Raw genomic sequence first — 13555 nt, 5'->3', positions numbered from 1 at the left:
TTAAATCTATTAAGGGAGTGTGGGATAGTTTGCTGCTTCCGCTTGGTAGCATTTGTTTGTTGTTTTTACTAGTTTTATTATTCTTGAGGGTTTGCAATGAGTGTTACAATTGCCTCCCTTAGCAATTAATTTTCTTGGGTCCACCTCATGCAGCTGCAGTTCCTGTGGCTATTAGGATTGGCCATGATAATTTAGACTGCCCTTGGTGGACGGAAACATTTTGCATCTTTCATTCTGGCTTTTCTAGCATGAGGTACATTGGGGATGACTTGTTTTCCTACCACTTTTTAATTAGGCAATTTGCCAGGTGGCTAAACTGCTAAGTTCCAGTATTATCCAGAACTACTGAATCTTTAAATTCAGCTTCCTCGTTGCCGATTCCTTTTTGGTCACTGCAACAATGACGCTGCCCCTACTGATTATGGGCAAAAAATTTTTTAAAAAAAGATTGGTGGATGCTGCTGGCTGATCAAGAGAAGATCACTTTTCAGCTGGCCTACCTCTATTTCTAAGCTCAAAGGAAAGAGAAACCAGAAGCAAAGATAAATCAATGTTAAGTTGCTCTGTGCCATTAGAAGAGCCCTAAACTGTTAAAAAGAACCAGCCTTTTTAATGGTTAAGGCAACAGGCTAGAAACCAGGAGACCATGAGTTCTAATCCTAGTTTAGGCACAAAACCAGCTGGATGATTTTGGGCCCGTCACTCTTTTTCTGCCTTGGAAGAAGTCAATGACAAACACTTCTAAAAACCTTGCCAAGAAAACTGCAGGGACATGTGCAAGCAATTGCCAAGAGTCAACACTGACTCAAAGGTAACAATCACAACCACAAAGAGCTGTTCATATTATCAAGTCACAGCTCATAGAAAACCCTGTTTGGGCTTAGAAGGTAAGCAAGGTGGATTCTGGTTAGGCTTTTGATTGGGTACTTCCAGAGAACACAGGGGTTAGAATAGAATGCAGAAATACATCTGAAAAAGCAACAATAAACCACTTCTATCCTGTTGCCAAGAAAACTCTATGTTCTCCATGTAGCCTTTAGGTATTTAGCCTACTGCAAAATATACTTTACTTTTAGGTTGTTACGTATCACATGCACCCACTGATTCCTGGAAAGAGTGATCCACACAGGATCCATTCTGTAAACCTAGAAATTTGTCACTGATCTTCCTATTTGCTGGAATTTTTTTCAAATAGTTCATAAACCTAGAAGCGTCAGAAAAATTCTGCTTAGATGAATATGTCTTCAGATTATGCCTGAAATCTTGTTTCTTTTATAAGATCTAATAACATCATTCCCAATTAGTCACAGTATTAGCCAAAATCCTTTAGTATTATATGCTACTGAACTAACTTGGCATCTGAACTTGACTGTTCTGGGTTGGATGGAATTTTTATTTGGAAAATGATAAATTAGGAACCTTAAAAAAATCCACAAAAGAATGGAAGTATTGATTGACCTAAACTCTCCTGTATGTGTATTTGTGTGTTTACATGCTTGTTTCCAAGGTCACAGAAAATCTTTTTACAATGAAACCTAGTTTTATCACACAAATGGAGTGTCTGTTACAATGAATGCCTGTTACATACGAAAGTGTGTTATCCTATCAATTCACACAATTTGTATCATGGCATTATGTACATTATGCAGATAATGTAATTTGCACCAATTCATGTCATTTGTGTAATGATAACATGAAAACAATATAATTTGTATCAATTTATATCATTTGGGTGATGAAATAATTATAGCAATTGCATAAATCATAGAAGTTTGGTTTATTTCATGTGAAGTCTGTTGTAGTACAGACTGCTAAATAGACATTACTGTGTTACAGGCAGATAAGCCAGGGGTGGCATTCACTTACATACCCTACCCGTTTGCAAATGTGAAAGTGCTCTCATGCTTGCTTCGCTTACATGGGCCGCCTCCGTGCATTCTCTCAGCCTTCTGCACATGTGCTTTTGGAGAAAAAGGGACTAAATAATAATAAATAATAAATAATAAATAATAAATAATAAATAATAAATAATAAATAATAAATAATAAATAATAAATAATAAATAATAAATAATAAATAATAAATAATAAATAATAAATAATAAATAATAAATAATAAATAATAAATAATAAATAATAAATAATCATAATAATCGTAATAAATAAATAAATAAATATATAAATGTGTTGCCACACAGCCAGGGTGGGTGGGGTAACCACCATTTCTGCTACCAGTTCAGGTGAACTGGTCTGCACCAATGAAATACCATCTCTGGATTAAGCCTGTTTATTTTCCAGAAATGTAGTTTGGGTTGATATATGCAAACTATATCCAGACTATTCAGATATTCCTAATTCTTTCAAATCAAATGTTCATAAGATTCCCCAAAAAGGGTCTTATCAATGTGAGTTGCCTGATTAGAGATTGGATTTGTTTCTGTATCTGTCATCTAGGCTATATTTGGACTATGGTTTACCAGCCTTACAGAAAACTATCATTCTTCCTGTCTCCTTTGGCTAGGAGAAACTAGGAAAATTCTTGTCAATTTTACTCTAATGCCTAAAGATCTCAAATCAATAAGTATTGCATTGGAATTCTGGCAGCAATTGGCTGTAGAACATGGAAGTGTGTGCAAAATGGCATTGCTTCACTGGTTTTATATGGGCTAACAGGAAATAGCAGGCAAGTATCTACAGGTGATCCTCATTTAGCAATCACTTATTCAATGACCATTCAAACATATGGTGGCTTTTACAAGTTTGGATGGATTTTGGAGAACCCCATTAAATAATTGCTTCAGACCTCTGGCAACCTGTCTCTCCCTTCCCCATAGATTGCTACAGGGGAAAGAAGTGGATGCTGGAGATATGTGTCTCATATCCATTTTGTTGTACTTCCCCATTGCTTTAATCACACTGGGATTTGGCACGCAGTCTCAAAATCTTGATCTCTGAGGAGATGTGGCCCTTGATATAAAAAAAATGTCCTAGAGAGCAGTGGCCTTACATGTCCATTCTTACATAGGAATCCATGCAGGAGAAGGGACTACATATTGCAATGCGTGTCTCAACATATTTTCTACCTCTTATGTTCTTGCATGTAACACTAACACAGTTATGAAAGACTGGTGCAATATACATTTCATTATTTGGTGTTAACATGGTTGGCTGAAGATGCCAATGCTTTGCATCTACTGTCATAAACAGTGATGGTGTTCTGAACAGGCAATGGAGATGCTTAGCTGGTCCCTTGGAAGATATAGGTCATCTCCCAGCCAATAAACTGCTATGAAGCCATTCTGTACCTCTTCAAAGTCCAGGGTTGTCTTCTCCAAGACATCTGTGTATTTTCATCAGGCATTCCTTGATTGTGAACACTCAAGGGAGTTTCCTGGTTTACCTCTAGAACTGTCTTGCTGACAGAACTATGTGAACATGGTTCAAAAGAAAACTTTATGGATGGTTATAAAAAAAATCCAGAGGGAAAAACAATAACTAGATCTCTGGCTCTATAACAGACTTTTCTAAATTCCATGAAATTTAGTGCTTGGTTAAAGATTGCACTGGATAATTTAGGGCTTCCCCCTTTTAAGCATTCCAGAGCAAAGACAGAATTCTTCTTTCCCATTAAAGTTTCATGTTTCTATTTTTGAGTTTCATGACTTGGGGAAGGATAAAACAGTCGGGCCTCTCAGTAAAGTCCTCAACATGTTTCTTCATGTTTACCCACTCTGTCCCTTTGCCAGATCTTTATAGTTGTTTGTGGGTTTTTTTTAGCCCTCAAAAGAAAAAAAAATAGCCTCATTAAATATTAGGATTAAAAGATAAGGGCTCTAAGATATAAAGCTCAGTTCTTGATTGGACAGGAATGAAATGGCTGGTTGCAGTCTTTCATAGGAATCATTTGAAGTAAAAAAAAATTGTAAAAAAAAATCCCTATTGAATTTTGGAAGGATTATAGATGCACAAGATACACATACACACAGAGTCACAATTATCTGGGGCCAGGAAGTCATACCCAGATGTTCACTTGACAAGCCTGAACTCTGTTTCACTAATCAAGTTGGTACTGGCTTTGCAATGAATTTGGGAAGTTCCTGCAAGATGCAATTAAAACATGTAAGTATCTGCCTTGGATGTTTTGAGTTCCCTAAGCGACTTCTAAATGGTATGCATTCAGCTAATACAGGGCCCATGGTGTTGGACAGCATGTCTTTGGCTGTATAGTAATAATAGTAATGCATCCATATATATTCCAATTAAATACTCTAGCCAAGATGCAACAAGCCATTGAAAAAGCAGTTAATATTCAGAAATGTGGAAGATTGTGCAGTGCAACACTTATTTCTGAATTTGCTTGCCTTTTACTATGCTTTACTTTCTCCATTAATAAAAGTCAGAATAGGTCACATTGGTCTACATAGTTGTTTTCATTCAGACACAAATCAAGACCACTTCCCCTTTTCAACTATCTCCTTTGTTTGTAACAATAACCCTTAATATATTTGGAAAACATTTAAAATGTGTCTGTATGTGTGGGTGTGTTTTGTAATTTAGTACAGTAATTCCTTAGGGTTTCCCAGAAGCTCCTAAGTAAATGGCTATGTTTGCACAACATTGTTATCTGTTTTCTAGGCTCACATTTATCCATTTTTCTATTCAAATCAGCCCACTGTACATAACTGTATTTCTTATTCTGACACAAGAGTACTTCTACATACTTGCTGGCTTCACTCCCTCCACAATCTCAAAAGCATTTTTGCACTGCTATGTGACTAATCTCATTGATGATATCTTCACAGTACTCAATGGCCTTTTTATTTTAACCTGACCTAACCTCTCATATTTTAAAAGCAAAAATTCATATACCTTTAAGTAGAAGATTTTCAATCCTGGTTCTTAATTGCAAAATATCACAATTGCCTCCTTTGGGTGACAGAATGCAATCTACCAACAATTTGGCAGTGCAAGTAGCCATCATTTAGCAACTGCTTTTATTAACTATCATTTGCGTTTACAGCAGTGATGAAAAAGCAACTCTACAACCAATCCTCACATTTACAGTTTTTGCAGATGAGTAAAGCAATGGAAAGCTGAAAGGAGATTATAAGCAGTGACGCATTTTCATTTAGCACTTGTTTTGTTTAATGACCAATTGCTGCCCTCAGTTGTGGTTACTAAATAAGTCCTATCTATATAGTGCACAGAAAGACCAGCAATGTTGAATTGTTGTTTTACAATATAGATTGTATATCTATATTGCAGTGGCATACCAAGGCAGGGCAGTGGGTATGCTGTACTCCAGGTTTCTGATAATAAGGAGTTACATTGCCCAAAGATGGTATCCTATCCAGAACATGATGGTCGTGGGTGGGAAGTTGGATCTCTGCTGCTGGCACATCAAACAGCTGCTTGGAGAAAGGCATCTGAGATGGAGAAAGGCAGGCTGGCAGTAGTGTGACTGGACCAGGCTGCATTCTGTTACTGTTCCTGCAGCTGTTGGTTAGCCCCCATCGGCTTCAGGGCCCAAATATTCTAGGTATGCCATTGCCACATGGGAAATATGAATTACCTGCCAGTTGTTCTCCAGAAGGAAATTAAAAATGAAACATATTCTGAGAAATGCTGGCATTTCACTAAGCAAACTGATAAATCTGTTTGCATGGGCAAGGTCCTGGATGTGTGTGGAGCATGCAACTGTTATTAAGATTCCATTCTTCAAGTAGAATTGGTGACCAACGTACTCTACTGTTTTGCTATAGAAGATACCAGGATTGGTGCTGCTGGGCCACAAGAGTAGTAAAAAGACTTTGACAAGACCTTTCAAGCTTCTAGAGTCTCTAAACTATTGGACAAGGGGTGTTCAGAGGCTGTACCCAGAGGACTGTACCCAGAGGTCCTGGATTCAGATGCTTTTTACATGTGTTGGGATCACACTTCTCAACATTCTCAGTATTACTGATTGAAAATTACGAAAGTTGAGAGTAAGGGGACAGAAAAGGCTGGGAAAAGTCCACTATTGCCTCCTGTTCAGCTTGTGTCCACTAGTAATGATTGGAACAGGAGTGATGGTGGGTGGAAATATATTACCCAAATTATTAACTGTACAATGTTCAGAATACTATTCTGAACTGTGGACAATTTGAACTCGTATTTTATTAAAAGGGTCTGTCTCTTTTTAACATATACATAAAGTATATACAAGATAAACAGCTCCATTGAACATCTGTTTTTGCCTAACTATAAAAAGCATTTGACTTTTTACCCTCTCTCCTTTCACTAGCAACCATAATTTGTTCTGTGGGCCAGATGAAATAAGATTTGCCTCCCCCCTCCACAGCAACCAGATGCTGTGTGCTTTAATTTTGTATCAGGCAGGTGTTCCCCCACCTGGGAAATGTGGAGATTTGCCATCTAGCAGAGTTTATAGTTTTTGATGGAAATGCGAGGGCGTTAAATGTTATTTGATGAAGAGTTGCCTTTATCCCTAGTGGGCCCCCATACGCATAGCATATGATCAGTCAAGCAGCTGTTCTGTATTTGAGTTGAAGAGCTATAAAGTTAGAAACGTGGTTGGCCTTTTCAAAACATAAGCAACTGCCTGCTACTATGGTGATGGATTTCAACAGTAAACTCCTGTTTTTAAAGATGTCCAAACATAATAATCCCACTGGACTCATGTTCAGGTGGTCCTGAAGAGTGAATGAACTTGGTTACTATGCCCACAGCAGGCTTGTTTACTCAAGAATTTTATTTTTACTGACACGATCCAGGTTTCTGGGAAGATGCTGTACTTTAGGGACAATTTTATGTTATTTCAAAACAGTTGCAAGGACAGAGCAGATTTTAGTCAATTGCACATACTCCTTAAGTCACTTAAAGGAGTAAGTAGCACAGAGCCAGATTTTATCTGCTACTTGAAGAGGCATATTTTACCATTCCAACCTAGAATATGAACCACGAGGACATCCTCATGTGAGGAACCTGTGCTAATCCAAAACCAGCTCTGTAACGGAACCCAGGATATTTATAGAAACTGATTATGGAATTGATTTATTTTGCAAATAATCTTCAAATTGCCTTTGAAAGATGGGTTTGGGGCATGATGGAAGCCCCAAAGGCTCACCCAGATTTTTAAATGGCAACACCCCCACAAGCAAGCATAATGCAAGGGACAAGGATTTTTGGAGCTCTAATCTAAAAAGCCTCGAGGGCATAATCACAAACAATAAGGGCACTCTAAATAATTTGTAATCTAAACATGAATATTCCTTAAAGCAATATCAAAACATATTAAAATGTGACTACCATTGTGCAGTTTGGTACTTTCACAGCCTTGTACTCCCTGATCTGTTGTTTCACATATTCTGTTGTTATTTCTCCTTTCCTATATGTTGCAGAGATGGAGTAATTTAAGGGTAGGATTACAGCTGCAGTTTATCAGCAGGTGAGGGATAAGAACAGAGAAGAAATAGAACCAAAGGTAGAAAGATCACTTCCCCCCAGCATTTGTAGAAAGGCCTCACCTTTTGGCTACAGCACAATCTGGACATTTTTAGTTTCTGGGTGGGCACCTTCACAAAATGGTTGCCTAGCGGAATTGAGTTTAAAAGCTCCAATTTACGAGTTTTGATTGTCACAATCAGTAGCCACCCCACGCCACCCCTGCCACTCTGCTTTTCTTTGGTGTTGCTTTTTGTCTACACTCTAGGTGTTATTTCTAAACAAATGCTCCCAACATTTTTATTTTCTAAGAAATTTCAAGGAACCATTTGGGGCTAAGGACCATTCCTAAAATAAAACTGTGGCTGTTTTGGAATGCCACAACTAAAAATACCAGAGTTACAGCCTAAGGGAATGGCCTTCTTAAAACTGAGAATTGCAGCTAAGTCTCATAGAATATTGGGGAGGTGGGATGTGGACAAGCAAAAATGGATGTAACCTACCTTTTAAAATTAAAATAAACCTTAAAGAGAAAATAGTTATGAAAACACCAAAAGGCATCCAAACATCTGCTGAAATGAAGCCTGCACATCCATTACCAAATGTTCATCCCTTGTGTATCAATTGTCATATTACGCAATCATATACCTTCAATGCTTTCCTCCTCCATCCTTCCATCTCTGCAGCTATCCTCATATCAGTCTTGACTTTCCCAGGTCCTCTCTCTCATGTCAGGCTGACCCACAAATGCCCACTTTCTTTGCTAGAGGCTATTGGTTTTCTGCAGCCATCCCCCCAGCCTAGTGTTCCTCCTTTCCTTCTTGTTCTTAGTTGTGAAGTCGTGTCTGACCCATCACAACCCCATGGACAACGTTCCTCCAGGCCTTCCTGTCCCCTACCATCCTCTGGAGTCCATTTAAGCTCATGCCTATTGTTTTGATGACTCCATCCAGCCACCTCATTCTGTCGTCCTCTTCTTTTTCTTTTGCCCTGCATCTTTTCCAGCACTAGGCTCTTCTCCAGTGAGTCCTTCCTTCTCATTTGGTGGCCAAAGTATTTGAGTTTCATCTTCAAGATCTGGCCTTCTAAAGAGTAGTCAGGATTGATCTCCTCTAGGACTGACCGGTTTGATCGCCTTGCAGTCCAAGGGGACTCGCAGGAGTCTTCTCCAGCACCAGAGTTCAAAGGCCTCAATTCTTTAGCGCTCAGCCTTTCTTATGGTCCAACCTTCACAGCCATCCATTGCAACTGGAAAAACCATAGCCTTGACTATATGCACTTTTGTTGTCAGGATGATGTCTCTGCTTTTTTGTATGCTATCTAGATTTTCCATAGATTTCCTTCCCAGGGCCAAACGTCTTTTAATTTCTTGACTTTTCCTTAGCAACCTCTGATTCTCCCCTCAGATGTGTCTGGTGTTCTCTTGGTTTCCATGCTGCCATTCCCTTGCTTCTCCCTTCACTAGAACCTGCTATTTGGATCCATCCATTTCTTACCCCCCACTTCAACCTGTTTTTCTCCCTGTTACATAATTGCATAATAATGATATACAGACCACCATCTTTATTTTGGGGGGTTCACACAGGGAACAAAAGTTAGACAGTTCCGGGAGCCAACACTTCATTTGGAATTGCTTTCAGTCCATTAAAGTGATGGACATCATGCTGCCTATCGCTGAATTACAGTAACTATCTGAACTGATTCAGACTATAATCTAGGTTAGTGGAAACAATATTTTATTAGAGAGTATTAATGATTATTTTAATTAAAATGTTTACAGCACATACTTTTCTAACCATGCTCCCTATAACTTTTTTCCCCACTTTACAAGAGAATATGCATTCTGCTACTAAAAGACAGTTAGACAATAGCCAGCATGAACTTGTGCATCCCTGTAAAATTAATGACATACACCAGCCACTGATCTGGTTTCTTTGAGCTGTCCTTTAGCTTAACTTGCACGACAAAATAAATCCACTAAAAGATATGTTCTTTTATTTATTTATTTTTTAGAAAAATGTACATCAAAGAGTTCTTTGTTATGATTTTTAGATAAGAAGCAAGAGAAGTCTTTACATAATACAAAAGAATGCTTTTAACTCGAGGTCCTATTACACTTTTCTTTTGCTAAACACCATATATTTAGAATCACAATTCTGAGTTATAAAACAGATATATCGGTTGACTAATTCATATTGTAGAAAACTTTATCAAGAGAAGCTAACTCTTGGACCTCAACTTTAAAAATAGAAAAACCAGAGCCAAACATGATTTAAAAAAAGAAATATAAAAACAGCTGTTTTTTAGATTGGAAGATCTTAGTATACAAACACATATCTACTTCTCCCCATCTTTTTGTTGGAGACTTGAACGGTTGCTCCTGTACAAACAATAATACTTAAGATAAAATGTTTTATCCAAATGATTTTTTTATTGTTTCGGTTGAGAGGCTTACTAATGTTTGGCAAATACTTCTCTTTATGTCCTATTTTTCTTGGAAAAGTTAAAATATCAATGAACAGTATGTTTAAGTAGAAAAGATTTGCCCAGTATCTTTTGTTCAGGAAACACCAAGTGCAAACTATTTCCTTTTTTATCATAACTATTAATCTTTATGGTATTTTTTTAAAAAAACCTCCACTATAAGAACAAATAACTCTCTAAAGAATTCTTTCTTTTCTTTAAAGTTAAGGCACTTGAAAAGAACAACAGCGAGGGATGTATCTAATACACATTGCTCAAATGTCCTTAATATGCAGGTTAATATAAGAGAAGAGTCTATATATTCCACTATAGGGCCCCGAAGGAATACGGTACTTCAAGAATCCCCCTCTAGAAGCACTTTACTTTCCCCTATTGGCATGATTTGCTGTGTTTCACTTACGTTAGAAAAATATATGATTCCTTCACATATGAAGCAGGAATTTGTCCGTGTAACCCAACATATATTTTGATTGTCACTGGCAGGATTTCTTTCCTAGTTTTGCTACGTGAGAGAATTGAAAGATATAGAATCTAGAACCTTGAGCACTGGATGGCTGTATGTGTACATGCATCTATATGTATGTACTACTGACACTGGTAGTTAATTCAGTAGCCATTTAGCAACTACATATAATAGATTTGAAGAGACGTCCGTGGTCTTATAGTCCAACCACCTACTCAAGACCCTATATCATTTCAAATAAATTGTTATCCAGTCTCCAGAAAGCCTTCAGTGATGGAACACACACAACCTCTGAAGGCAAGCTAGTCCAACAGTTAATTGCTCTCACTGTTAGGAAATTTCTCCTTAGTTCTAGTTCTTGCTTCTCTCCTTGGTTAGTTCCCAACCATTGTTTCTTGTATTGCCTTTTGGTGCTTTGGAAAATAGTTTAACCCCCTCATCTTTGTAGGAGCTCCTCAAATATTGGAATAGTGCTATCATGCCCCCCCCCAAAAACTCCTTATTGTTATTAGACTAGTCACACCCAAATTCTGTAACCGTTCTTCGTAACTTTTAGCCCACTAATCATTTCTGTTGCTCTTCTCTGTACTATTTTTATATTGTGGTGACAGAACTGGATGCAGTATTCCAAGTGTGCTCTTACGAAGGTTTTGTAAGGCTGTACTGCAGCTTAGGATTGCATTGGCTGTTTTGGCTGCTGCCACACCATATTGGTTCATATTTAAGTGGTTGTCCACTAAGAGTCCAAGGTCTCTCTTGTAGTTACTGGCATTAAGCCCAGGTTTCAGCTACTCTATATCTATACAGCAGTGGTGGGATCCATTTTTTTTACTACCGGTTCTGTGGGTGTGGCTTGGTCGGTGTGGCAGGGGAAGGATACTGTAAAATCTCCATTACCACCCCACACCAGGGGAAGGTTACTGCAAAATCCCTATTTCCTCCCGATCAGCTGGGACTTGGGAGGCAAGGATAGATGGGTGGGGCCAGTCAGAGGTGGTATTTACCGGTTCTCTAAATTACTCAAAATTTCTGCTACCAGTTTTCCAGAACTGGTCAGAACCTGTTGAACACCACCTCTGCTATTCAGTTGTTTTTTCTTACCTAAGTGTAAAACCTTACTTTTATCTATGTTGAATTTCATTTTGTTGGATAGAGCCAAGTATTCAAGTCTGTCAAAATTTTTTTGGATCTTGAGCTTGTCTTCTGGAGACTTGGCTTATTCCTGTCACCCTAGTGTTCTCTGCAAATTTGATGAGTTCCCCTTCAATTTCCTTGTCTAGATTATTTATGAAGATATTGAAGAATACTGGACCTAAAATCTTAGGGTACCCCATTGCTTACTTGGGGTACCCCAGTGTTTACTTCCCTCTATGTGTATGTAGTTCATGTCAAGGTCCTATTGAGTTTACTGTCAACGAATAATAAAATGGCCCTTTTGGTCTGGGCCACTTCGTTAAGAACACATGAGACCCTTTTTCTTAACAGCTGTCTTATTTCATCCTTATATTGATTGATTTTCCTCTGTGGAAATAAATGGAGCCTTTGCAAGCAAAGGATTGGCATACTGGATTAAGATACTCACTATTTCACTGGATAAAAGTGGTACTATTGTAATATTGGGTTAAATATTTGCACATATGCCCTGAATATCACAAATGAAAACAAGGTTAGTTTCCAAGTTGTTTTGAAAATGTATGAAGGCTTTTTTTTGAAATCACATAAACTATATTTACGGTCTAACCCCACAACTCAGCTATGATTGCTGAATGTATGAATGAATATGTATGTGTCAGAAGTAAGATGTTTCTATGAAATTGAAAATTCTGCTTGCTTAGACCCCACATTGAATTTGATTACAACTTCTAGTAACCACAGCCAAGCAGGAGCTGAGTAAGAATGCAATTTGGCTCATTCCCTCCATGCATTTTTTTTTCAGAAAAGAGCTGCTATCCTATAGGATGGCAATGAGTACAAGTTATTGTAAGTGAGATAGAGGTGCAGTTTCTCAACAGAAGGTGACAACATCCAGGTTATATTGTGTAATAACATGATTACAACTACTGATTTTCTTAATAAAGTTTTTTCTTTTAAAAAACACCATGTAAAATCTATAAATAAAATCATAAGTGCTTCATTCAAAAGAAAGCTTCTTTGGTTGCTTTGGGTGCTTGCCAATTACTTAATTTCAGTGACTAAAAAGAGTAAGGTCCCACAATAAGTGTTAACCTCAATACTGAACTTGTACGATAGTTTATGTTGTTGACCGTCAACAGCTCCAGGTCGATGATATGTTCTCGTGGACCTGTTAATGGCTTGACCAACACAAGCATTGCACTCACTGAGCTTGTTTGCTGAAAGAAAGAAGGAAAAAAATGTTCATGTACAGCCAATGCACCCACAAATAATTTCCCAGGATACGTGCTTATGTGAAAATGATTTAGGAAATATATTTCAGACCTCACAAAAGTGTGAGTGCAACTTTCTCTCTCCTACTAATTAAAGCAATCACATCCCTTTTCCAGGCTTCACTGTGAAAAAGACCACCACTTTTAATGACTCTAAATATGGCTTCTTTAATTAATAACAGATGTGTTACGCTTGCATGAGATTGGAAAAATTTCTTCCAAATCATCGTCAGAGTGTATATACTCCTATATAGATATTCACACACAGAGATACAGTATATCCAGTGTATTGTAATGGTTAAGGTGTTAAAGTTAGCACCACCAAGGGCAGGTTCCAATTCTCCCTCAGCCGTGAAGTTCACTGGGAAACTCTGGGTGAACTCAGCACAGATGTAGCCTGGATTCTCAGGAGGGAGGGAGAGCACTCCAGAGTAGTAAGAGGCAACTCAGTTCAGATAGTTTATGTAAGAGAAAGAGGGTGAAAACAGCCCCTCCTTAATAACTCTAAATGCTTGATGTAGGTTGCAGTCTGTTTCAGTTTCACAAGATTTTTCTATTTTATGGAGCAATAAAGAAATCTGCTTTAAAGAATCACTGAGTGTTTTAATTTCTGAGATCTGACAATTGAGTTATTTTGTATAAAAAATGGGAAGAACATAAAATATGAATTATGTCTTCAGTAGTGATCATATGACACAATGGGACAACAAAGCTGTTGATTCTAGCCTCTTTAATTTGGCATGTATTATATTTGCTGAGTT

At 37.8% G+C, this 13555-nt stretch overlaps 1 protein-coding gene across 1 annotated transcript in view; it reads right to left on the bottom strand.

Annotated features, from left to right (window-relative positions):
- Positions 1-9427: 9427 nt before the first annotated feature.
- The window catches only part of EFEMP1 (EGF-like fibulin extracellular matrix protein 1), a 55078-nt gene continuing 50950 nt past the window's right edge, over positions 9428-13555 (bottom strand). Inside the window, exon 11 of the mRNA XM_087717504.1 lies at positions 9428-12740. Coding sequence (XP_087573630.1) covers positions 12582-12740 — 159 coding nt within the window. The 3' untranslated portion in view covers positions 9428-12581. The remainder of the gene's footprint in view (positions 12741-13555) is intronic.

Source organism: Thamnophis sirtalis, unplaced genomic scaffold (assembly GCF_051295495.1).
Source record: "Thamnophis sirtalis isolate CommonGarterSnake01/CBP01778 unplaced genomic scaffold, rThaSir2_p1.2 scaffold_6, whole genome shotgun sequence".
Taxonomy (NCBI): Eukaryota; Metazoa; Chordata; class Lepidosauria; order Squamata; family Natricidae; genus Thamnophis; species Thamnophis sirtalis.
This window is presented reverse-complemented; position numbering and strand designations above follow the sequence as displayed.